This window comes from Natator depressus, chromosome 10 (assembly GCF_965152275.1).
Source record: "Natator depressus isolate rNatDep1 chromosome 10, rNatDep2.hap1, whole genome shotgun sequence".
Lineage (NCBI taxonomy): Eukaryota > Metazoa > Chordata > Testudines > Cheloniidae > Natator > Natator depressus.
The window spans coordinates 68,239,917-68,266,930 of NC_134243.1; the positions used below are offsets into that span (position 1 = coordinate 68,239,917).

Below are 27,014 nucleotides of genomic sequence, written 5' to 3' on the forward strand. Positions count from 1 at the left end.
CAGCTTGTAGTCCATCTTTGTGTGGAATGTTTATGCGAGGCTGGTGCAGAGATCATTTCTGCAACACGCAAGGGCACAGAGGCAAACTGGTATGGCTGCTCAGGGGACAGACTGCCCCACGTGTTTTTTCTGCACAGAACCCAAACCAGATCATGAGTTGTTCTGTGGATTTCATCCTGTTTATATAGAGCCTCGATTCTCAGACTGTATGTGGGTAGAGTGAATTTCACCTCAGACGCTTTGAGACCCTGGGAAGAAAGGGGTTACAGAAATTGAAAGTGCAAAGTAGTGTCACGTGTTTCTGATCTATTGGGTAGATTACAGGGTTTTGAAAAGAGCATGTAAACGTTCAAGATTAGCATCTTGATATTTTCATGAAAGGATACATATAGGAAGGCAATCAAATTCCTGAAAAATTTCTGAGTTAGGGTTCGTGAATATAGTTTAATATGCTACATGCTTTATTTATTTACTTATTTATTTTCAACATACCAAAATTAGTAAAACCACATTCTAGATTTATCTCTTTAAACATAATTTAAATTCAAAACAGATTTGGATGGGTTAAAGAGTAAGAAGTATCTCTAAATAGTAGATTTGAATTTTTCTGTCTTTAGTAACTCAGAATAGTTCAAGACAATTTAAAACAAGTGTGCTCCTGGACTGAAACTCTGAATATAAAGTTTTTCCCACAAGCAAACTTTAAGGATGAGCTATGAACCTCTATCAATACTGATTTATAATGGAAGTACTGGTATTGATACAGCCCTCTTTATAGTGTTGTGAACAGAAATGATATTATAGAAGAGTGATGAAGGACTGGATTTGGTAAAAGAATATATTTTCTATCTTCTAAAGGAAGATATTTGATTTCTGAATCACTAGCTGTGTGATGGGGTGTACAACCCCCACTCTGGGGAACAAGGAGCAGCTCTGGTCATAAGAGGCTCTGCCCAGCCGTGCCTGCTGAGTGTGCTCTCTATCGACGTGGAGCTTAAAAGGGTGTGGCACAGCTCAGTCTGGGTGGTCAGTGGAAAGGAGCGGACTTTCCTGGTAGCTCCTGCTAGAATACAGCAGGAGCCCCTTGCTGTACCATGCTGCCCCAAAGCAGACCTCAACTCAGAACTGCAACCCATTGCAAAAGAGAGTGGAACATCTACTTGTGAGTTGGGGAAGGAACCTCCTATCCCTCTTTCTGGTGGAATATGTTGTGGACCAATAGCCAGGCCTTCACCAGGACTCTGGAGCCATGAATACAGTAGCAAGTGACCGGGGGAGTAGGCTGGATGGTACCCTTACATAGGTTGCACACATGAACTGCCTGCCCCAGGGCCCTGGGTTGGAACCCAGCGGAGCATGAGGGCCTTGGTTCCCTTACTGCCAACCCTGGACTTGAACCACTAGGGGATGTGTTCTGGTGAGATGATCCCCCATCACAAGCAGTTACCACTTATATATAAACTTTTAGTATGAAATAAAATAAAATTTCAAACTCACTTACATTTTTAGCATTGGCTATTTAAACCTGTCCTAAAAAAACAGAAATAGTATCTTAGGCCCAGTTCAGCAAGATACTCAAGCACATGCCTCACTTTAAATATGTCACTAGTCCCACTGAAGTCAGTGGCTGGGACTCTTAAAGAAACTTAAGGAAGTTAGGCACTCAAATCTCATTGAAAATCCTTGGGAATTTTGCACCTACTTTCCCTTTGTGCCTTTGAAAAATCTCACCCAATGCTTAAAGGTAAGCATGTGATTAAGTAATTTGCTGAAATGGGGCTTACATGTGGCAGGAGTTATCCATTGACAAATCACCATGTAAAGTACCTTTGTGCTCATGCACGCAGCCCGGCTCTAAAGCATTTCAGGCTGCAATAACACTCTCTCTCTCTCTCTCGCCCCTGCTGGCATTATAGTTGGATGTAGACCTGAACCAATGCTATTGATCCACTTGCAAGTGAACTTTGCAGGTGTCCAAATTTCCCTTGTTTTATAATAGGCCAAACCCAAACTCAAGATCTGAGAACCTTAACACTTTGAGGTGTTTGAAAATTTTGCTCTTGGATCCAATGCTGCAACATAATGACATTGATTCCTGCAAGCCTTTTCCTTTGCCACGTAGTACCATGGTGAGATGGATATTTAGAATAGCAGAATGAATTTGGCTGGAGCCTCAAATTTACCAGTGACACATGAAGTCTTTGTGGAGAGTCTGTAGGGCTCTAACAGGGCTTCACTTAGAATCATACTCCACTGCAAGGGAGACTTGAAGAGACATGTATATTGCTTGTTTCACCATTGGTAAAATATAGGGATCATTCAAACTGGCTCAGTGCTGGGTAAAGATCTGGAAAGGAAGGTGAGGGAGGGCTCGGACAAAACCACGCATAGAGGAACACTCCAGAACAGTGTCCCCTGGTTACCAACCACTCCAAGCTCCATCTCCGTATCTTAATGATGAATTTTGGTTCTGGGACCCAGTATGTTGCCATGCCTCACCTCATGATTACGAGGCTGGGTTTGGAGAAAGCTGAGTTTTATTGTGGGTGAGGCTATGTACTGTTTAGTGGGAGGTGGCAGGCAATGAGTAGTAGAGCCAGCCCCAGCCCCTGCTATGGCCTCTTTATGCCATTCTAGTGGTGGAGAGAGGTTGCAAAGGGGACCTGCACGAGAATTCTTTCTGTGCAGGGGCAGAACAGGAGCAGCATATGTAGCCTTACACTGGGCATCCTTAGTCTCTGGTGTCTGGGCATGCTGAGAGCAGATGGATTGTTTCAGGGACGGGAGGGGGAATGGCTAGAGTGCTCAACACCTGGCAATGGTGGGCTCCACTGCAGCCCAATGGCAGCTGGGCAGAAGCTGCTGTAAATTAGAGGAGCCCCTCTGGCTCCTCTAATTTATGCTGGGATCCACATTGGCCTGCACATTATCCCAGAATATGTAAGGGGCAAGAGTAGCTTTGTTTCACCCACCCCTAGGGCTGTGCTATCTGTGCTGCATCTCCTGAGAGGTGCAGCACAGATTCTGGCCCCTGCCCACAGCCTGGTGAACTGGTTCAATTGTCTTAAGAAGCTGAGAACTGCTACCCTACTGCAGCTATTTCCTCTTCCATTTCTCTGTCACATAAAGATTAGGAGAAGAGAAATCTTTTACACTGAACTGGATGCACATCTCTATTTAAGGAGATGAGCATCCCAAAACTTTGGAAATGAACTATTTAGTGTTTCTAGACTGACTGAATACCCCAAGAGATGCAAAAAATAAAAATTAAAAAATCATCTAATCATTTATAGTGAGAGGCAGTGGGTCAGCACAAATACCATTGTGTTGCTGTTTCTTGCTGTGCACACAGACAGACACAATACACAGAACCCCTGAACAGATAACTGCTGTGACATTATTTCCTATATGGCTGGAACATTTCTGGTCATGCAGAAATGCTTGCTGCAGGCAGGTGGCAGCACACCACTGAGCAAACCAAACCATATTTTGCTTGACAATAACATAAATTAACCATTTGTGCTCTCAGAAAGGTTGGTTCTGATGTATTAATCATTTTCATTAATTTAGGAGGGGAAGTCACTTAGACCTCGCAAAGGCCCACAGGTCGCCTCTGCTCCAAGATCTTTTTTGAGGGGTAACAGCTAATTTAGACCCCATCATTTTGTATGTATAGTTGGGATTATGTTTCCCAGTGTGCATTACTTTGCATTTATCAACATTGAATTTCGTCTGCCAGTTTGTTGCCCAGTCAGCCAGTTTAGTGAGATCTCTTTGTGACTCTCTGCAGTCAGCTTTGGACTTAACTATTTTGAGTAATTTTTTATTGTCTGCAAATTTTGCCACCTCCTTTTCCAGATCACTTACGAATATGCTGAACAGCACAGGTCCCCTGCAGGCTCTTGGCAGTGGCGTAGCCAAGTGGAGAAAACGGGGGGGGGGGAGGGGGATTAAAAAAAGGCGCCACCCGCTACTACTCACCCGGCGGCGCTCAGGGTCTTCAGCAGCACTTCGGCGTCGGGTCCGTTACTCGCTCCGGTCTTCAGCGGCACTGAAGGACCCCCCGCCCCCGCCACTGCAATGCCGCTGAAGACCAGAGCGAGTGAAGGACCCGACGCTGAAGTGCTGCTGGAGACCCAGAGCGCCGCCGGGTGAGTAAAAATTAAAAAGGCACCAAAGAATTTAAAAGGGGCCACTTCTGCTTAGTGGGGGAGCGGCCACTGCCCCGCTCCCCCCCTAGCTACGCTACTGATTCTTGGGGGACCCTGCTATTGACCTCTCTCCATCGTGAAAACTGACCATTTATTCCTCCCCTTTGTTTCCTAACTTTTAACCAGTTACTGATCCATGAGAGGCCCTTCCCTTTTACCCCATGACAGCTTACTTTGCTTAAGAGCCTTTGGTGAGGGACCTTGTCAAAGGCTTTCTGAAAGTTCAAGTACACTATATCCACTGGATCCCCCTTGCCACATGGTTACTGGCCTGCTGTAATTGTCAGGAACTCCTCTGGAGCCTTTTTAGAAATAGGCGTTGCATTAGCCACTCTACAGTCACTGGGTACAGAAGCCGATTTAAATGACAGATTTCATACTACAGTTAATAGTTCTGAAATGTCACGAGTTCCTTCGGAACTAATTTATCAGTTGTTTCACAACGTCCTCTCCTGACACCACAATCTGGGAGAGTTCCTCAGATTTGTCATCTAAAACGAATCGCTCAGGTGTGGGGATCTGCCCCACATCCTCATCAGTGAAGACGGATGCAAAGATTCATTTAGCTTCTGTGCAATGGCCTTCTCTTGCTTGAGTGCTCCTTTGGCATCTCGATTGTCCAGTGGTCTCCCCGACTGTTGGGCAGGCTTTCTGCTTCTGATGTACTTACATTTTGTTGCTGTTAGTTTTTGTGTCCTTAGCTAGTTGCTCTTCAGATTCTTTCTTGGCCTGCCTTATACTTTTGTATTTGATTTGCCAGAGTTTATGCTCCTTTCTATTTTCCTCACTAGGATTTGGCTTCCAATTTTTGAAGGGATATCTTTTTGGACAAGTCAGAGGTAGAGGAAGGCATGGCTGTTGGCCCCTACCATCCAGAGACCCTGCTCTTCTCTTCTGCTTCCCAAGCACCCTGTTGACACCGGGAGCACCAATATCTTTCTCAGCTGCTGCCCAGTAAAGACCTCTGTAATTTGTGTGTGTTCACAGTACAGTAGGCCATATCACTTAATGCTGACTGGATCAGTATTCTCTTATACCTGGATTCCCTGAGGGATGGAGGAGTTGTGAGGGGGAAGAACTTTGTCACAGTCAGTCACTGCATTCCAATCTTCAGAGCCTGATCTTCACTCACATGGGGGCTTTTGTAGGAATAAGGTCAGCGGTATAATCTTATAGAGCTGACACCCCCTTCTTCCATAGGCAAGAGGAAAGATATACCAGATTTGGGTTCCCTCCTATCACTAACAGTGAAGATTTAGTCATCATCTCCATGCAGTCCAGAGTGAAGCATTGGCCACTGCCTGTGGCAGAGTATTTCTCAAGAATTGCATGTTCCAATAATGTGCACTTTTCTTTTAAAAAGCAAAATGTGGCAGCTCCTCAACGGGTGTAAATCAGCACAGGTCCATTGAAACTACACCAATTTACACCAGCAGAGGATGTGGCCCCTACTAATGTATTCTTGTAAGGCCTCACTTCCTGCATAATACATCATTTAGGATAAAGTTTTTTATTTTTTGCTTCTCTTTGACCTCAGTGAGAATTTTCCTTTCATTTCTGAACTCATAGCGACAACCCACACATTCATTTAAGGAAGCTTTAAGTCAGTGGGTTGTACAGGAACTTCTGTGATGCAAGTGCCTAGCTTGTAGTTATTTAGTTCAGCTTTCAAAGTGGATTAGCAGTTTCACACTGGTCAAAGGCTGTGCTTTGCTCTGAGTCTGCTTCTAAATGGAAAGCTCTGAGTACCGCTATGTTTACTATTTAGTCCAAGATTATCTGAAATACATTCTTCAGGAACCACAGCTTGGACCAGCCCCAAGCAGAGTTGCTCATGTCTTAAGAAAAGCTGCATCCTTTCTGCAAAAGGAAAATGAAGAGAGTCTGAAACCATGTTTGGACACACTTGATATTACCTCTGTAGATGCTGCCAGAAGAATTTTCACTCAAATCATGGATGAAGAATTTGCTGATGGAAACACTAACTGGGGACGGATTTTGACAATATTTATGTTTGGAGGAATTCTTTCTAAGAGGCTTCAAGAACACAGAGTTCAGCTTACAGGAGATAATAAAGAGCAGATTTCTTATTTCATCACGGGGTACATTATAAACAACAAGGCTGAGTGGATAGAGGCAAATGGAGGTTGGGTAAGTTTCAGTGCTGTATTTTATGACCATTTTTCACTGCTGTCTACATCAGGAGAATTTTCCTTAAGAAATTTTTTTAAAAATGCTCTTTTAACTACTGTCAAAAAGAATTGTCAACTTAGCCAGGGCTTTACCATTTGCTTTATTTAAAACTTTTATATCTTGAATTCTTCCTTGAGACTTAAAGCAAATATCTTGCTTCCGATATAAATTAGAGGAAAATACAAGACCTTTTTAAGGTGCTTGTGACAGTATAAACCACTAAAGTAAGCCCTGAATCATTTGTACAGTACACTTTCCAAACTGAAATTAAAGTGAAAGGACGCAATAATAATGCTATGATCCAGAGCCTTTTGAAGTCAATGGAAAGGGAAATCTTTATAGGTTAAATCCTGTCCACACTGAAGTCAATGGGAGTTTTGCCACTGAGCTCCATACAGCCAGGTTTTTATCCCCTGTCAATTTAGTTGTATGGTCTGATAATTAAATATAATTGGGGTCAAATCCTTCTAACCTTATTCGTGCACTGAGACTACTTGTGTGAGTGGAAATTGGCTGAGATATTCCTAGAACTTCCCCATGGTTATTTTACAAAAATGAGTAAAGTATCTGACAAACAGTATGTCTCTTTTTCCAGCTTCATATATGTGACCATTTAATTAAAGTCCCTGTGCTGATGCAGAGGAAAGTTGTAGGAAACTCCGCTCTTCTGCTTTGCAGGGTTTCATCATGCAAACTTGATTTTCTGTAGGAGTTTAGGGGAAGTTGATGGTAAATGCCACCAGAGCCTGAGATCCCCTGGTATTTTGTGTGTGTGTGTATATATGCAAATGCCACTTTCTCTTTATATCGCCTCTTTGGGCCTGATTCTGCTCTCAGTGCAATGACTTTTGATTTACACCATTGTAGATGAGCTCAGAATCAGGCTTATCTTCTCCTTTCTCACCTGTCCCCCTTTACTACTGTCTTTGTCCTTTCCCACACTTTTCTCTAGCTTGCTTTTCTCTGTTTCTGTTGGGTAACAGTTGTAGTGAGTTAGCGGTGCTTCATACATCACGTTTATAGAGGCTCCTTTGCCTGCCTCTTTCAGTCAAACCTGTTTAAGGTCAGCATCTATTCCTGCCATTTTTTTCTCACAGTATCTGGAATTTTCAGTAAGTACCTCATAACACCAGAAAGAGAAGGCTTAAAGGGGGAATATTTATAAGCATATTAAAACTGAAACACAAACAGTTATGTTACTTGCAGAAATGAGCCCGAACTCCAAAGTTTAAATCCAACCTAAATAATGAACCTTCTCCAGAAGGGAGTAGGCAGGGAGGGAGCAAATTTGGCCATGTTATAATCTGGAGATGAGACAGGCATTGCATGATTTGCAAATAGTTTCAGCTATTGTTTTAAAAGCCTAGTTCATCTTTTTCTGAGGTAGTTGTCGGTAAACCTGTCTCTATGACAGCTCTATTGATTTCCTGCTATCATGAAACAATGGTGCATTTTTCACGAGCTCATTATTTTAAAGCTATAACCAGACTGTACATATTCTTCTCCACAGGAAAACGGCTTCCTACCTATGTTTGAGGAAAAACGATCATGGCTGTCCTTATTCAACATTAAAGCAAAAATCATGGATGCTTTTTCCTTCTTCAGTCAGTACTATTGACAAGATGGAGATCAGCCTTCCCCATGTAAACTGGATGTTGCCACAAGACTCATTGCAGTGGCTTTCTTCAAGCAAGAGGAAAATGAATCAGTCTTCTAGAATTAAGGATACGTTTTCTTGCTTACATTATATTTTAATTTACGTATTTATTAGTAAATGTTTAGGTGCTGGCTTATTTGACAACACTGAAGACTAGAGTCCTCCTGCCATCGAAAAGGTACAGAACTGACCCCCAATATGCCTCAACCCTGACCTGGAGGGAATACCTCTTGGAGAGACAGAGAGCAGTTCAGTGTCTATCGCTTCTGATGCACCCTCAAAGATGTGCATTGTTTCACCTACATATAATCCAATGGGTTAGGAGCAGTATCAGTTTTAATTCTGAATTTTAAAAATTTTGTGAATTAAATTTATTACTTGATTGCATTTTGTTGTTTGCTTTATCAGCAGAAGACTTCTTAAATAAAGGGGCTAAAACACTCACTGATGAAAGCACATGCAAGTTCATGAGATGGATCAAATGATCACTTGGGACCAGCAATTTAAAATGTGTGTATATATTCACTAATCTGTACAATGGCATCTGTTTAATAATTCCTTTTTTTAAAAAAGGTTCTTCATATGCATGGTGCTCTTTCCACCTGCAATGACCACTGACTTATTTGTTTAAAGAGATGCTTTTAAATGGCCAAGTGCAAAAAGTTTATTCGAAATCAATAAACTATTTATATCTTCGATAATTAAAATGTGATGAATGGGTTTTTGGAAAAAAGATTAAAATATAAACATATACTTAGGCTGAACGTTTATTTTTACCAAGTTTCATCTCTGAAAAAACATTTTTTTCTATTCAGCTGAGTTAGATACACCTGGTAAAGCATGTGTGGGCATAGGTGCAACTCTAGGCCGTATAGGCCTGATCCAAAGCCCACTGAAGTCAATAAAAAGACTTGTTTACAAGCCAGTCTGTAGCATTTTTGGTGCATTATCTGGCAACGTGTATGAGCAGCCTGTTAGATCTTGATGAAATAATATATATGGATCAGATTTGGATGGCAGTACTAGATATTTAGGGGATACATTTAGTGAATGAAGTAGGAGCCTCTGAAAAGTCACAGGAACACCCTCTTGTTAAAGATTTCAACTTATGCTAAGTAAAAGACCTTTTCTTTAACTGTTAGGACCCTAGGATTCTCCTGGAATAGCTGATGAGAGTTGAGACTCACTGGTCTCCTTCCCTTACAGGAATGGAGAGAGTGAACCGGGGTAGGAAACACCAAGTACATATGGGTGGGGAACAGTGGCTCTGTGCCATGCCACTTCCTCTCCAAGAGCCCTCTATATAAGCAGGGTTCTGTGGTGTAGGATGTGCCATAGCAGGAAGGCAAGCAGTTGCTCTTGGAGGGCATGTTCTCTATGTGACGTGGTGGCTTTTTGATAGAAAATACTCAACTGTTAAAAAAAAGTTAAAAGCAGTATTAGCTCCCTCCACAGTTTCTCTTCTCACTTGAAGATGGGATACTGCACAGCTGTGAGGGTATGTTTACTGACAGTACAGCTCCTGGAGAATCTAGCTGCTGTTAAGGAGGCGGACTCTTGAGAGCACAAAGAGGTGGAAAGCCATCTTCAAAGATAGCCCGGGCTCTAGATAACGTGACATGCCTTTCCTGTGGATCCTTGGCTTCCCTGGGATGTGCAAATCCAGCTTCATGTGACGAACCTCATGGAGTTTCTGTAGCACATTGTCTCTTCCTACAGGAGTCCTGGTCACTAAGTCTCTGACCCTGGTCATTCACCTGCAGGGAGTGGTGCCTAAGATCTAAGAGTCCAGGTAGTTGTATTCCTTACACCGTGTTAGATCAACAATTGTAGCAGGGAAAATCCAGAACCCAGGATTCAGGTCTCTTAACAGGTATATTTGTCTACATATCACGAGTGCATTATGAATGCATTAGAGAGAAAATAGACAGATGTGAAGGAGGATAAGTGTCCATTATGGGATTTTACCTTTTCCTCTGAAGCACCTGATACTGGCCACTGTAAAAAGCAGAATATTGGACAAGGCAGTTCCTATGGCTTTTTAAAAATAAAATCTTTAATGTATTTATTTGTAATCTAAGCCTTCATATATATTTTCTGTTAAGGATTAGGGATTTTAAAGCATTTCAGTTCACCTTCAGACACAATTCTCAATGTTTATTTTAGTTGTCATTATTATTACTATTGTACAGGCAAAGAACTTCAGTAATTCCTAGGAACTGTAGATCAGCAGCAGGGAATCAAAAATGACCTTACCACTAATTGTGAACAAAGTGGTTGTAAATTAAGTGTTTAAAGATTTGTATTTAGCTCTCCTTGTGAACTTCCTCTGTCAACTAAATGACACATTCATTGACATTCTTTGGGTATATTTTGCCCCAATGGAAAAATACAAGTTCATTTTTTGTCTAATAACTTAATATATTAAATATACAAAGCCAGACTTGGCCTTTTATATAGACATAGAATTACAGATAGACAGTGTAATGGTTTTAGCACTTGTCTTTCATCTCTAAAACATGGGTTTAATAAAGGAAGGTAGGATTATCCGCTAAATGATCCATTGGGACTATGGACTATCTTCACCAATAACAAAATCTATAGCTGCTCTGGATTTACGAAAAAGAACAGCTAGTATATCCGGTACTTCTTTTTATTATTTTATTATTCATTCTTTGTACTATCGTAGTTTCCAGGAGCCTTAGGCATGGAACAGGACTCTAGTGTGCTAGAAATGACAGACCCTGCCCCAAGGATCTTACAGTCTAAGTAAAAGACAATAGACAGCAGCTGGATACAGACAGATGGGGAGTTTAGGGAAACAATGAGACAATATTGATCAGCATGAGAGGCAGTAGTCAGCACCCCAACAGTCTAACCATTGTCAAGTTTTTGTAGGCCTCACGGCAAGAGTTTTTAAGAAGGGTTTTGACTGAGAATAATGAGTTTGTTTTGCAGATGTTTACAGGGAACTTTTCCCAAGGCTGAGGGGAAGCATAGGAGAAAGTACAAACATGCTTGTTTGAAAATTTAAGACGTGGTCAATAGAGGTGGGCATTATGGGCCAATCGGAGGCAGAAGTCAACCTTTTGATACTGAATGAAAGATGATAGGTAGGGTAGAGATAGGTCATGAAGGGCCTTCAAAGTGAACACAAGTAGCTAACATTTGATACAATAGAGGAGAAAGTCAGTGAAGGGATGCAGTTACGCTGGTATATCTTGATTTCTATGTGGTATCTAAGTATACGTGTAGTATATTTTAATGCTACTGCCTCAATCGTGTAGAACACTACTGACATTGTTTGGTTATTGACATCATGTTATGCACCACCACATCTGCAGTGTATCTATACCACAGCCATTGAAGACATCACTTCAACTGTCAGGCAAAATATTGGAGCAGCAGACAATGCTCTGTTTCTGGAGGAAAGGCCAGTCAAACGGCAGTGGAGCAGCACAGAAGATGAATTCATCAGTATAGTGGTCAGGTAGTATCAGGATGTCACTGCAGCACATGATGGCATTGAGACCTACCAGATCACCTAATCCCATTTTCTTACCAATGGAGCATTGGTCATTATTGTATTTACTAGTGTTTGGTCAGATGTTTTAAATGCCCCAAGTGATGTGGCTTCTGCCCCTTTCCCTGGGAGATTGTTGCACAGGTTAATACATGTTCCTGACAGGCATGATGCAAGACAGCACAAGCCACAGAAGCTGCTGACACATACTGAAAAGGAGGAATCACATTGACAAAACAAGCCATCGTCCATTTCCTGTAACTCAAAAAATTCCCCTAATGTTCCAGACACTGTCTCCTACTCTCCACCAGTTGCCATTTAGTCAGTATGAGGATGGGAAATCACTTGGTCAATGGCTGTTAAATTATATTAAGTTGTACTCCCCCTTTGGATAGCAAAACCATGATGGGGGCGATTTCTTTATGATGTTCTGTCTACACGAGGCAAAAATGATTTGCAACCAAGTGTTGGATGGGATGCCTTTCTACAAACACAACAGTCAACTTCAGACTGCTCTAAATTATGGTGGGGGGTAACATTAAAACCATCTTTGCCACCTGCCTCTGGTCCTGTGCTGAGCACAGCTCAGGCAGGCCAGTGAATCTGGAGCAATATTTCTAATAGTGTAGCAAAAAACCCCAAAATACAGTAAAAAGTACCTTTCAGGTCTCTTCATTCATCAGAAAGAAACAACACAGGTCTCGGACATCTTCCAAAGTATTTTTGACAGTCACTTACAATTGGTTGATTTAGTAGTAGATGCTAAAGTCTGAAGCATTAAAATAAACTTCACAGTAGTGAATCACCAGGGATTCTAAAATCAGAAGTCAAATCATGAGATTGGCTTAAAAATCACAAGACTTTAATTATTTGCCTGGCTTTTGACTCTTTACGGTGCACTTGGCTCACATTTTCAGACTGTTCTTTAGAACCATGAGGATTAGAAGTTTCTGAAAGCAGAGACTGTTAGTCATCACTCGACTCCAAAAGCTACAGGTTTAAGAACATCAACCACTGCACCACTGGTGATAAAACCAGAAGAGCTGGCAAGGCTGATTTCAAGCTTACAAGGATTTGCAGTCAGAATGGGTGGGTCGGAGTCTCATGGGTGTCCAGAATCACAGAATCATAGGACTGGAAGGGACCTTGAGAGGTCATCTAGTCCAGTCCCCTGCACTCATGGCAGGACTAAGTATTATCTAGACCGGGGTAGGCAAACTTTTTGGCCTGAGGGCCACATCGGGGTTCTGAAACTGTATGGAGGGCTGGGTAGGGAAGGCTGTGCCTCCCCAAACAGCCTGGCCCCCACTCCCTATCACCCCTTCACTGCCCCCCTCAGAATTCCCAACCCATCCAACCCTCCCCCGCTCCTTGTCCCCTGACCGCCCCCTCCTGGGACCCCCTGCCCCTAATTGCCCCCCTGAGACCCTACCCCCATCCAACCCACCCTGCTCCCTGTCCCCTGACTACCCCCCGGGACCCCTGCCCCTTATCCAACCCCCCCCAACCCCCTTACCATGCTACTCAGAGCACCAGGACTGGCAGCCGCACTGCCCAGCCAGAGCCAACCATACTGCCGCGCAGTCTAGAGCACCGGGGCAGGCTGGTGACTCTTGCAGCCGCGCTGCCCAGCAGGAGCTCACAGCCCCGCTGCCCAGAGCGCTGGCAGCATGACGAGCTGAGGCTGCTGGGGAGGGGGAACAGCAGGGGAGGGGCCGGGGTCTAGCCTCCCCAGCCGGGAGCTACAGGGCCAGGCAGGACAGTCTTGCGGGCCGGATGTGGCCCAGGGGCCGTAGTTTGCCCACCTCTGGTCTAGCTCCATCTCTGAACTAAATAGCACAATAGAGAACAGAACATATGACTTGACTACTTGAAACTGGTCTCTACCATTTGAGCTAAAGAAGAATCCCCAGTACAGTGAAGTAATAGGGCTCATAGAGCATCCTGTTTGTAGGCCTGTTTCTAGGGTCAGCCAGCTACAAAAAATTGGGCAAGTCTCAAATTCCATCCATCCAATGAAATGTTAAATGGGGCATAAACAGACCAGCCTGGAGGCATTACACAACAGTGTAAGACATTTTCCATTTTTCTCCTCCCACATCTCAGGCAGACTCATTGAGCTAGTCAGGCACAAGACATAAGGATTCTGCAGAGAAACTGTAATGCAGGTTCCCTTGTTCTATGTGTGGGGCTGCCCCTAGTGTAAATTGGGTGGTCTTGCACTAGCCAGTGCGGGTGTGTACTTGTCACCACTGTCCTCTATGTTATGTTCATGACATACACTCAGAGAAGTTAGATAAAAACAACGTATTCTTGCTGGATGATTGCAACGTAACACAACTTTATTTCTTAGAATTCAGAAGAATAACACACAAGACCCCTCCCCCCCCCCAAAAAAGAGACAAAGCAGGGTAATCCCTAAAAGAGATGCACAACTCACCCCACCTTCCTCTGGGGTATCTTCAGACTGACTGCTGCTGGGCCCAGATCCTAACCTGCAAGCGAGGTCAGGGGAAAACCCCTGAAATTTAAAGGGACAGCCTACAATTGTAACACAGTTTTCAAAACACCACACACTACAGGATAGAATGTCAGGTGACTCAAGTTTCTGTGAAACACAGAACCCTCCGTTGCCTTATCTGCAAATGGGCTAAAAGCCATATAATTGCTCATGGCAAACGATTCTTCTTTAGTTCAATATTCCCAAACAGCGCAGAACAGCATCAGAGATACACAGTGCAGATTGGAGCAAAGACTTTCACCCTAGCATGTATTTAGTTGTGGTCTCCCCATATAAAAGAGAAAACAAGGCTGGCACTATCATTTGAGCAAAACCCTTTAACTGTCTGTGTCATTCAAACAACAGTAGGATGAACTCCCAAGTTACTTCAGGTCAAACAATTCCATATTCTGTAACGGTTTGCAGATCTGCTGAGGAGTTAGCGAATTGTATGCAAAATGCTAGGAAGGACTCAAGGATTTCCGAGGTCTGGGGCAAGTCTGTGAATTTTTTTGTGCTCTTCAAAAGCCAATTCTTGTAAATAAGCCCATTTCCCCTAAATTACCGCACATACAATAGCAGATGTTGTACAGCATGCTCTAGAGTGGAAAAAAAAAAAGAAATTTTCCCACTACTTTCCCATCTGATGGTAAGTAATATTTGTTTATTTTATTTTTGTGTGTGCTGAGATGAGTCAGAAAGAAGAGAAACCTTTCATCCCTTTAGGAGAGTGTCAGTACTGTATCAGCTTCTGCCGTTCATTCTGTAATCGATCAGCTCCTGGAAATTGGGGCCGGGGGAGGAGGTTCAGGAGGGTTGACATTTTGCTATTCAATAGTGACACCTGCTCACTGCCCTGGAACACCTTAATGGAGGTCTCAGAAAACACAGTTCAGCCCTAATGGCTGGCAGACAGATATGGTGATGTGAGTTGTGTCTACAGAGGTGGTGGTAGTTTTTGGGGGCGGAGGTGGGAATCAGAGGAATATGGGGGAATACTGAATCATTTAGGAAATTACATTAATGTCCAACTAAATTCAGTAGCAGAACAGATTGTAGGGAGAGTAGCTCTGTTGTATCTTCAGGTTCTCAAGTGAGAGAAGGCAGGGAGTCCATCATAAGCTCAGAAGTTTTTCATGGAGAGCAATCTGTGACTGAGTGAGATTTGCCAAGTAGGTCACCATCAGCAGGTCTCAGAGTAGCAGCCGTGTTAGTCTGTATTCGCAAAAAGAAAAGGAGTACTTGTGGCACCTTAGAGACTAACCATTTTATTTGAGCATAAGCTTTCGTGAGCTACAGCTCACTTCATCGGATGCATTCAGTGGAAAATACAGTGAGGAGATTTATATACACACACAACATGAAAAAATGGGTGTTTATCATGCACACTGTAAGGACAGTGATCACTTAAGATGAGTTATTACCAGCAGGAGAGTGGGGGGGGGGGGGGGGGGAAGAAAACCCTTTGTATTGATAACCAAGGTGGGCCATTTCCAGCACCTTGATTATCACTACAAAGGGTTTTCTTCCTCCCCCCCCCCCACTCTCCTGCTGGTAATAGCTCATCTTAAGTGATCACTCTCCTTACAGTGTGCATGATAAACACCCATTTTTTCATGTTGTGTGTGTATATAAATCTCCTCACTGTATTTTCCACTGAATGCATCCGATGAAGTGAGCTGTAGCTCACGAAAGCTTATGCTCAGATAAATTGGTTAGTCTCTAAGGTGCCACAAGTACTCCTTTTCCATCAGCAGGTCGTTGATACTGCTGTTCAGCACTGTCTCAAAGTCCTCCAGTGAAATCCTTGGCACCTGGTTAATAAGATCCATCAGGAAGTGCCCAACAGTGTTGTCAGCAGCCACTTTATCAGATAGCACATCCTCTGCGTACTGCAGCACTATGCTTAGGGTATCCTGGATCCTGGCTGACTCTGCCCCCACCTGCTGCAAGTCACTGGACAAGCCAATCACTCAACTGGGACTCAAAGAGGTGGGGGGTTTGAATAATGAGCATGCTAAGTGCTTGATAAAAGCACAGAGCTGACCTGAGCAAAGCCCCTGCAATCAGTGCTGTATCTGTTTGCAACTCTGCATGTGCTACATGTGTAAACTATACTGCGTTGCTCCTCTAGACATTAGGGACCATAGCTGGAGGCCCTTACCCAGGCAAATCTCTCAGGACTGAGTAATGACTTCAGGATTTGGCCCTGTGCAGAATGCACTATTGCAAAGATAGCAGTTGGGAATTCAAACTTCTACAGCAAAACAAATGGTGAGACAGTGCAGCTCAGCATCCACTGTAAACTGCTCTCGGTTGTTCAGAACTCACGCAAAATCATTCCCATTACTGCCAGAACTTCCTCTCACCTACTGCTGCCACAACTTCTGTCACTGGGGCCAGAGGGGGATTGTTCAAATGTTCAGCAGCTCTCTACTCCTCCCACCCCCAGCAGCTGCTTCTCTCACTGGGGCCAGGCTGCTCTTGAGTGGCTCTCCAGTCTCTCAATCCACCCCAAGCCGGTCTTCCCTCTGGGAAGGCCATTAATGCTCTTTTGGGCAAAAAGAGTCTGAAGGGAAGGGACAGACTGCAGCAGTTCTTCTCTCTTGCGCAGTCTGTCCCTTCCCTTCAGACTCTTTTTGCCCAAAGGAGCATTAATGGCCTTCCTTTATCTGCTCCCCTTGAGCACTAAAATGGAGACTCAACAGGAAGGACAGCAGGTCATGACTCCCACTGAGGCCCCTCTTGCAGCCTGCCACAGAAAAGGCTGAGAAGGGACGGGGAAAGAGAGGGGAGACGGAAGCTGGGAATGGGCGACAGAGGGTGGATCACTTGATGATGACCTGCTCTGTTCATTCCCTCTGGGGCACCTGGCACTGGCCACTGTCAGAAGACAGGACTGGGCTAGATGGACCTTTGGTCTGACCCAGTATGGCCGTTCTTATGTTCTGATGAGACTATCACAGGTCAGAACAAGAGTTGGTAATGGAAGTCTGTCTGGCAGCACACGTCTTTGTGTGAATCTGGTGAATTTGCATCTCAGATTTACTTATGTTTCAATGAGTCGAGCAATTGTCTTTTTATTATTAGTAATTGGTGATTTTCTGTTTCTTATTTGAGGACTCTCTAGTCACCAGGTTTTCAGTTATTTTGGAAAGAAAATATACACATTTTTTAGACTAAAAATCCCCCAAACCTACTTTTTTTTTTCCACACACTTTTTAAAGTAAAACTTGAGTTGATGGCAGTAGATTTACACAGCCAGCAGAATTTGGCCTAAAGTTCAAATGTGGAGTCTAATTTTCCTTGATTTTAAAGATCTAAATGTCAGCGTGGCTGTTTCCACAAGAGTCAGCAAGGCCTTGTTGAATCTTAATAGAGTTTGCATAAGTCTAAATGCACATTTCTGTTTAAATTACATGACTGTAACATGTGAATGGAAGCCCGAGACTCATCTCCACTGACCGTAAAACCTCCTGGAGCTGATTTAATGATGAAATGAAACAGAGTTATTCAGCATTTTCTAAGAAGTGGGGGAAATGACATGGTGCAAAAAAAAGTAAGCCAATTGTTTTTATGAGAAAATCGAGAAGACAATGTGACTGACATATGAATGTGACTTACACATTTCTAAGCAATAAAACAACCCATTTTCCTAGTTTTGTGCTCTCAACAAGTAGGGTCTTGGCCAGAGGTGGGCAAACTACGGCCTGCAGGGCACATCAGGCCAAAAAGTTTGCTCACCCTGGTTTAGCTGGTCATTTGGTGGAGGAAGAAAAAGAAAGGAAGGAGATGTTCGCATGTACCTCATAGTTAAACTAGAAAGCCACCAAAAGCTGCAAAGTGTGTCTCCAGATACAAACATCCACATAATTAAGAGATCTTCACATCTGGATTTTAGTTTGACCTATTATATAAAGATGAGAGTCAGGGGATATTTGGATCTAGGGATTTTGGTCTAGCTCGGGGATGGGCAAACTTTTTGGACTGAGGGCCACACTGGGGTTCCAAAACTGTATGGAGGGCCGGGTAGGGAAGGCTGTGCCTCCCCAAACAGCCTGGCCCCCGCCCCCTGACTGCCTCTCTCAGAACCCCAACCCATCTAAACCCCCCTGCTTTTTGGCCCCTGACCGCCCCCTTCCGGGACCCCCCACCCCTAACCGCCCCTGGGACCCCACCCCCTATCCAAGCCCCCCTGCTCCCTGTCCCCTGACTGCCCCCACCCCTATCCAGACCCCCACCCCCTGACAAGCCCCCCCGGACTCCCATGCCTATCCATCCCCACCCCGTTCCCTGTCGCCTGACTGCCCCCCAGGACCCCTGCCCCTTATCCAACCACCCCCACTCCCCACCCCCTTACCATGCCACTCAGAGCACCAGGACTGGCAGCCGTGCCGCCCAGCTGGAGCCAGCCACGCTGACACGCTAACGCACCGGGGCAGGCTGGCGGCTCTCGCAGCCGCACTGCCCAGCAGGAGCTTGCAGCCCCGCCGCCCAGAGCGCTGGCGGCATGGGGAGCTGAGGCTGCGGGGGAAGGGGGACAGCAGGGGAGGGGCTGGGGGATAGCCTCCCTGGCCGGGAGCTCAAGGGCCGGGCAGGACGGTCCGGCAGGCAGGATGTGGCCTTTGGGCCATAGTTTGCCCACCTCTGATCTAGACCATACCTGACAGGTGTTTGCTGAACCTGCTTTTAAAAATCTCCAGTGATGGAGATTCCACAACCTCCCTAGGCAATTTATTCCAGTGCTTAACCACCTTGACAGTTAGGAAGTTTTTTCCTAATGTCCAACCTCAACTGCCCTTGCTGCAATTTAAGCCAATTGCTTCTTGTCCTATCCTCAGAGGTTAAGGAGAACAATTTATCACCCTCTTATTTGTAATATCCTTTCAAGTACTTTAAAACTGTTTTCATCTCCCACCTCAGTCTTCTCTTCTGCAGACTAAACAAACCCAATTTTTTCAATTTTCCCTCATAGGTCATGTTTTCTAGACCTTTCATCATTTTTGTTCCAGAAGGGTCAGTTACAAGAGCTTCCATTTTTTAAAGACAGTAATACATGTTAAAAACAGCTAAGAAAAGTTTACATTACAAAATCACATTGGACCCATGCGTCGCCTTACCGTTGCCCCCCCCCCCCCCATCCTGCAAACACTTCCAGGGGCTTAACCCTCAGCATGTGAGGAGCCCCAGAACACTGTGGGCAGCAGGAACCTGGGTGCTGGGCCCCTGGAGTCAGAAACCCCCTGGGCAGCAGGAGTGTGGGAACTGGGGCTCCCCCTGGCACAGGGAACCTACTAGAAACCCCCAGGGCAGCAAGGGCCTGGGGATCCCCCTGGGCAGTTGGGTCCTGTGGATGCTGGGGATCCCCTGGGCACACAGAACCAGAAATCAATTGGGCAGCGGAGGACTGGGTGCTGTGGATCCTCCTGGGCACAGAGAACCAGAAACCAATCTGGCAGCGGGGGCCTGGGCGCTGGGGATCCCCCTGGGCAGGGGGAAGCAGAAACCAATCCGGCAATGGGGGCCTGGGCGCTGGGGATCCCCCTGGGCAGGGGGAAGCAGAAACCAATCCGGCAGCGGGGGCCTGGGCGCTGGGGATCCCCCTGGGCAGGGGGAAGCAGAAATCAATCCGGCAGCGGGGGCCTGGGCGCTGGGGATCCCCCTGGGCAGGGGGAAGCAGAAACCAATCCGGCAGCGGGGGCCTGGGCGCTGGGGATCCCCCTGGGCAGGGGGAAGCAGAAACCAATCCGGCAGCGGGGGCCTGGGCGCTGGGGATCCCCCTGGGCAGGGGGAAGCAGAAACCAATCCGGCAGCGGGGGCCTGGGCGCTGGCGATCCCGATGAGATCTCTAGCGATCAGGGCCCTGCCCTGGCTGCAGCCCCCTGAGCAGCAGGCCTCGGGGCAGCGGGCGCTGCGGGGCGGGGAGCGGCGCGCAGAGCAGCGAGCGCCCGGGGGCTCATTCTGCGCACGGAGAGCCAAGGGGCGGGACGCGGCCCGGCTGGCGACTCCGGCGAGATGGCAGCGCCGCTGCGAGCCGCCAAACAAGCGCTGCGAGCGGAGCTGAAGCGGCGGCTGCGGGGGCTGAGCGAGGCGGAGAAGCAGCGCCAGTCCCGCCTGCTGAGCCGCAAGGTGGGTGCCCGGCGGGCTGAGGAGCGCCCCGGGGCCAGGACCCTGCCTCGCTGCCCTGCAGCGGGGCCTCCCCCGGCCTCTGCCCGGCCCTAGGACTAGCAGCAGCAAGCGGGTGAGGTCGGTGGCTCACGGGCTTCCCGCGTTTGCGGGGCAGGGACGGAGGCCCCGCCTGCGCCCTTCTCAGCCCTGATCGCCTTCGGGGCCGGAGCCCTCCCGCGGGCTCCAGCGTGCCCCGGTACCAGCCGCAGGCCCTACCCACCGCTCCTGCCCTGAGCGGGCCCCGCGAGTCCTCCAGGGCCAGGCCCGCGCTGGGCCAGCCTTGCTTTGGGGCCCCTTCCCCGCGTGCAGATGAGCCTCACGCTGCCTGAATCTGCTGCAGAACTACCCCCCAACCCCCCGTCTCCCTTAAACCTCTGCTCTCCACTCCTGCCTCCAGACCTATGTCCCACAGGGGGACTGATCTCCAGACCTCTCTCCCCCCCGTTCATATCCCACCCAAAATATATATTTCTTCCCCCACGCCTACAAGTTGCGAGTTCATAATATTAAAATAATGTATAACCTTTAAATCAGCTCCTCCGGATTTTCCAGTGCACCCTGTTAACTATGGGCCTGGTTAGGATAATGATGTATTTCTTTAATAATAATAATTAATAATTAATAATAAAAGGTAGCTAAGCTAGCACGTGTTCTAACACGTTTTTAAACACTACTGTAGTGAGGGGAGCGGCGCATAGAGTTCGCCTCAACTAATTAACACATGTTAAAATACAACTTGCCCTGTCTCCCTTAGGGTTTAAAAACCTGTCAGCTAGCATATTCTAAATATACACCTTTTATTCCAGTGTGGACAAGCCCATAGCCTTTCTTCTACCGAGAGCTCTTTCGACTGACTGCTGCTGTTTGTGCCTTGAACAGCACCAACTAAACTGATACTGCTAAACGCATAATTTAAAACCACTGAGAAGCTCAGAAGCTTTACAACAGGCCTTTAAATGAATTTGGGCTGAGTTGTGAGGCCCTGATAATGCAAACATTTGTGCGTGTCCTCAACTTTACTACTGTGAATAGTCCTATTATTTTAAGGGACTGCTATTCATGATGGTAAAGTTAAACTGTGTGTGTGTGTGTTTACAGGATCAGGGCCCAAGTTTGTAAAGAAACCCAAAAGCAATGGCATTTCACATGGTTTCAGGTTCTGTTGTGTATGTTTTATTCAGCTCTAAGTTAATAGGCTGTGCCTTGCAATATTTATAAATAAACATCTAGCATGTGCTGAAATGATTTCTCTCATCTTTGCTTTTATTTTTAACTCTATCTGTACCTTCCACGTTTTTTCTCTGTGTAATTTTATTGCTAATGTTATCATTTAAAAGCTATCATACTGTATTTATACAAATAATATGCTAACACAGCATGCTAATAGTTTGTATTTTTCAAATACCCAGTGCATATGGATTAACAAAGTTGTTTTATAGATATTTTATTGTTTTAATAAACCTTTAATAAAATTTTATTTTAAAGTTGCTGCATGTAATCAAACACAGGAATTCTGGGGGAATCACATTTGTATTGTGTCTTTCAGTCAAAGGATCTCAAAGCACTTTATAGACTCCAATTAGCACCAGTTGCTTCCACCTCTGGAGTGCAATGTGACAGCACACATTATGTAAGAGGTATAGATTTCTACCAAGTCTGAGCAAGTGGAACTTAAATAGGTTTCTCTCTCTGGGAATCCTATTCTTACAATATTTAATATGAAACATAATTTAACATGAAAATATAATTCTGAGTGAACCTCAAGTGCTTAACTTGCAATCTTTGAATTTCTTCAGTAGGACAGTGTGCCCTTACTTTTGTTGAGAAATGTACATAGCATTTCCTGCCATCTTTATAAATGGTTAATTCACGAAGGGTACAATTTTCAGCAGCACTTGGCACTTGCCTAATTCCGGTCCTATTGAACTCAGTAGTAAATCTCCCATTGGTATCAGTGGAGGCAGAGTTATGGCAGTGCTGAAAGGTTTTGAACATCCGACCCGGAAGTGATAAAGTTGGGTTCGCCTAAAGGGAAGATACTGGGCCACTGTCTAGTTTGCAACAGAATGTGTAAACTGACTATGGCCTGAGTCTGCAAACACACAAGTGTTTAACTTTACTGCCGTGAGTAGCGTGTGTAAGAGTTTGCAAGGCCAGGGACTTAAATATTTGCAAAATATACAGTGAAAATCTAAATGCAAAGCTCTTTTCAAACGGATTTTAAGTGGTAAATGGAGATAAAGGAGTTACCTTCATTATCAGGAGACAAGTGTAGTGGGCATCGAGAAATGTTTGAAAATGTTGAGAAAACATCTTGAGCGAAGGCTGAAAAATTAACTTCATAAAAGGTGATAGGAATTGCAGCTGAGAAGGATAAAAGAGACTTGGCTACTTTACTTAGAACTTGAAGAATGCCTTTACGTAAATTCCCGTCTTCGAAAGATCTTAAATTCAAATTGGAATAGCTGCACTAGGCTGACCTTCTTACTAGTATTTAATTAGCTACTGCGTGACTGCGCTTGCTTAATGTTTGTGTTCCTGATTAAAGTCATACTGTTTGCATGCTCTGATTCTGCAATAATAGTCATCAGCTAATGTACAAAGGTCAAAGCATTTTCTCTTTGGAAACTTCTGGGGTGTGACAGGAGCTACTGTCTGGGCCAGGGAGACATCTTCAGGCTGTTGGTACTAACATGAATGACTGTCTGATTGTATTTGTCTTCAAGGGCACAATGTAACTGCACAATGCATTGATCGCACTATGAATTTTCTGCACTGTGGAAGGGGAGGAATAGGTGGAAGAGGGAACCTGAAGAGAGAGGGAAAGGAGAAGAGTGGAATGGGATAGTTATTTTTAAAAAAGGCAATAAAGAGATACAGTTGATTTAGTTTTTATATATAACACACACAGAAAGGGGGGAATAGCCAAATAACGGTAGGCTTTTTAAATAAATGTAAGAGACGTAGTCAGAGGTGAGGGAGAAAAATTAAGCAAAGGTTAAAAACAGATGCAAGTAGAAAAGGAATATAGGTGAGAATTAAAGAACTATAAAAAAAAGAAGGTGACAAGGTCAAAGCGTAGAAAGGCAATTAGCCCAGGATTATACAAACACATAAAAGAGAATTCTAATTCTGGTCTGAATACTCCAGTCCCATTAAATAAGACTAAATTAATAAATGTAGCCCCTATATTGCCCTGCATTTTGCCATTTGCACCACTACAAAGTTGAGTGCAAATCACTTTCAAATCAGAATGGAAGCATATTACACTTTCTTTGTACTGTTGTAAGGGATGACAGAAGGTGCAGGGCAATCAGGACCCTGGCCTTAAAAACCCTTTTTTAAAATTTCAGTGTGGTTCAGGAAGGTGTTATGCAAGATCTGAAACTTTTTACATTTTATCATGCACACCACATATGCAATTTCTAATTCTCTTCCTAGGTTCAGCCCTTGTCCAGCTTTTTGGTTTAGAGGGCCTCTTTTAGATCAAACATTCCCTAGATCATCTAGGAGAGCGGGCAGCAGTAAGACTGCCTATCAGCAGAAGCATTTAGGAAAACACTTTTGGGACCTCAAGTGTACAGAGGTCAGTTCAGGCTAAAGAACTAAGGGCCTGATCTCGCAAGGCATTGAGCCTCAGTTTATTTTCCTAGGTAGGCAGGAGGAAACAACTTTTGCCTGAGCTAAAGCTTTTCGCTAGTGTTTTCTTTTTGAGTTTTGGACATTGACACTGTCATTGACGTACTTCTCACCTGTCAAGACCCACATGTGGGACAAAATGTATGATTTAAAACAGAAATGAGGAATACAGACACTTTCTCTGCTCTGTGGACTAGCATCTCCCCATCCCATACACTTTTTTCTGCAGTGATGTTGATTGTCTGAACATGTTTATACTACACATTTTAAAAATACATAAAATACAAATGGTTATAGGATCAGCAAAATACACTGAACACTGGTCCTGTTCCAGTGATGAGGGAAATGTTCCATCCATGAGTTATCGCACAAATGCTGTCCCAAAACTATGTTGCTATATCCTCAGTAATGCTAATATGGTTTATAAACTGAGTATACAAAATAATCTATGTTAATTTCACTTTTAGTAAACAGAGGGGTGGAGGGGAAAAAGTTTTCCTGATATGAAACATTAAAGAGGGAGTTTATATTTTCAAACTTTTCACAGAGAATATTGCTTAAACCTGATTTTTTAAGTAAAAAAAATAAGTGGATCTTTTCATAAGCTTTTAAACCTCATTGCAATAATTTCCCATGTAGGTGATTGGGCATTCCAAGTACCAAGAGTCCCAAAGAATTGCAGTCTTTCTGAGTATGCAAGACGAAATCGAGACAGAAGAAATCATTAAGGACATATTTCAGAGAGGGAAGGAGTGTTTCATTCCACGGTACAAGCCCCAGAGCAGTCACATGGATATGGTCAAGTTAACTTCCGCTGAAGAAATTTGTTCACTTCCTTTGACATCTTGGAACATTCATCAGCCTTGTGATAATGATGTAAGGGAAGAAGCGTTGTCTGTGGGTAAGTGTTTCCTTCTTTCTGATGCTGAATCTCGGGTGATGCCTACACTAGAGAGCTTACTCCAGCCCTCACAACTGGCGGTAGCTCTCCCGCTGACATAGCGCTGTCCGCACTGGCGCTTAAATTGGCGTAAGTTATGTTGCTCAAGGGGGTAGCTAATTCAATCCCTGAGTGACACAATTTATGATGATTTAAGCTGTAGTGTAGCCATAGCCTCAGACTCAATGAACAGGAGTTGCCTTGGGTCAATAAGAAGCTATTAGAAGGGAAGAATAGTGTGTTAGAATGCACTCTGGTTCCTGGTATCCTAATTTCTGGAAGTTGTAGGCTGGACTGTAGGAATTTTTATAGAATCTTGGATCCTAAATGTTGTTGTGTGTCGATGTATCCTAGTGTCTTCGCAGAGCCTGCAGAACAGCTTTCAGGATTAAGTTCTTAGACTGCAAAATAAAAGCACTTTCTACGAGAGCTGGGTGAATATTTCAAATTATTTTCAGTCATTATTCATTCACATTTTCATTTGTTTGTTTATTTCAGCCTCAGGCTCTTGGCACTTTACAAGATCTAAAAGTTAGTCTGTTTTATAAGTCAATATAAAAATTCTAGTCTGTAGAAAACTAATTTTACTGCCATTTGACCTCCAAATCAAACCCCACCACATCCAGCTCTTCAATCCAACCCTCTCCAACTGCCCACAAATTATAAACAAACTTGCTTTGCCTTCGTTCACATTCCTTCTTTGTTTGCTTTCTGCAAATATTCCAGTGAACATCTTCACTGGCAGAAATATTTAAGAATATTAATGGAAAGCAAATGCTGAATTCATGTGAGAAACCTGATTCTGAGGGTACGTTTACAGTGGTGAGTTTCTGCGCAACAAGTTATGCCACTTTTATTAAAGCGCTGGAATTAAACCACTGTTGCGTGTCCACACTGTGCTCCTTGTGACGGTGGGGCCCATCCACATTAGCAGCTCTTGCAACGGCAAAGAGAGCAGTGCATTGTGCAACTGGCCGCAGGGTGCTTTGGGAAGGATTTGCAATGCCTCATGGGGCAGGCACAGTGTCACATGATATTGGTTTCCCAACCACATTGTTCCATGGGCATCCTACTATGTTGCCAGCTGCTTTTCAAGGGCAGTCAGAAACAGAGCTTTGAAAGTGGAGGGATGCATGCCTTCATGGCAGCTCGCCGAGTTCAAAACAATGAGCAGAGTGGTCACTTGAGGGATTATGGGACACTTCCGGAGGCCAGTTGATTGCTTTCTGTGCTGTAATGTGTTTACACTGCCAATACAACGCTGGAGCCTCTGTGCTGTAAGGCTTCTGACTCTTGTCAAGGTGTTTTTTTTGCAACGCTGCAACTGAGGAGTTTCTGCGCACAAAGTGGCTTGGCAGTATGTACACCTCGGGAGTTACACCACAGAAAGCTGCTTTACTGCACAGAAACTTGCCAGTGTAGACAAGGCCTGAGAGTTGCTCACCTATACAGAGACTTACCAGATTGCACACACTGGGTGAAGTTGCCAACAGCTCCTGTAAGTTGGATACTGCAGCAATTCAAACCAATTCAGTTTAACTGGATTTTAAATGTTTCTTATTAGCATGTTCTTTTCCCAGAAGCATTAGTTTTCTTTCATGGGAATTCTCTTTAGTCATTTAGTGTTATCAGCATTAGCACCAGTATTAAGTCTCCATCTATTAGCATTTTCACTTTATTTTGCTTCAGTTGATTGACTTGTTAATTTCTTCTCTTTTGTCCATCCTTCTCACTTTAGAATTCTCTATATTCACGTTAGATGGCAGGTGATTTCATTTGCCTCCTATGGTCATTCTTTCTTTCCCCTGTATCCAGCATTTTTTGTTGTTACTTCCTTTCCTGTTGTCTGTCTTACATGAAATTCTGTAAATCATTAATCAGCAGGTTTGAGGCCTTGAAAGGTGGCTTTTAAAATGTCTAACATTTTATTTAGTTAAGCTTAGTTCAGCCATAAGAGACAACTTACTACATGTGAACTATAGTTAGTTGCATTTAACAAGCCTAAGTTAGAGATCAAAATGAGAAAACAGGAAAATCATAGGGCAAAACTCAACTACAGTTGGGGGGAGGAGAATGGCAAGGAGGGGTAATGTAGGACCACTGTAGCTCTTGTGCACTGTGGAAGGAGCCTGGCACAGAAGTCTGCAATAGGGCATCCCGGGGAGGCAAGTTTACATGGATCC

General features: G+C 44.4%; 2 protein-coding genes across 2 annotated transcripts in view; both read left to right on the forward strand.

The window, feature by feature from the left end:
• The first annotated feature begins 5,942 nt into the window (after window positions 1-5,942).
• BCL2A1 (BCL2 related protein A1) lies at window positions 5,943-8,022 on the forward strand. The gene is made up of 2 exons (XM_074964802.1): window positions 5,943-6,362; window positions 7,915-8,022. The coding sequence occupies exons 1-2, from the start codon at window positions 5,943-5,945 to the stop codon at window positions 8,020-8,022; spliced, it is 528 nt and encodes a 175-aa protein (XP_074820903.1).
• A 12,013-nt stretch (window positions 8,023-20,035) lies between these two features.
• MTHFS (methenyltetrahydrofolate synthetase) overlaps window positions 20,036-27,014 on the forward strand; it is a 32,004-nt gene continuing 25,025 nt past the window's right edge. The window contains exons 1-2 of the mRNA XM_074964804.1: window positions 20,036-20,213; window positions 24,531-24,792. Of these exons, the coding sequence (XP_074820905.1) occupies window positions 20,100-20,213; window positions 24,531-24,792 (376 nt within the window). The 5' untranslated portion in view covers window positions 20,036-20,099. The remainder of the gene's footprint in view (window positions 20,214-24,530; window positions 24,793-27,014) is intronic.

Bases quoted from the DNA above. Each gene is read 5' to 3' on its own strand.
- BCL2A1 (XM_074964802.1), top strand. From the start codon at position 5,943: ATGGAAAGCTCTGAGTACCGCTATGTTTACTATTTAGTCCAAGATTAT. The intron at 6,363-7,914 runs GTAAGTTTCAGT...TCTTCTCCACAG, and splicing joins TAGAGGCAAATGGAGGTTGG to GAAAACGGCTTCCTACCTAT.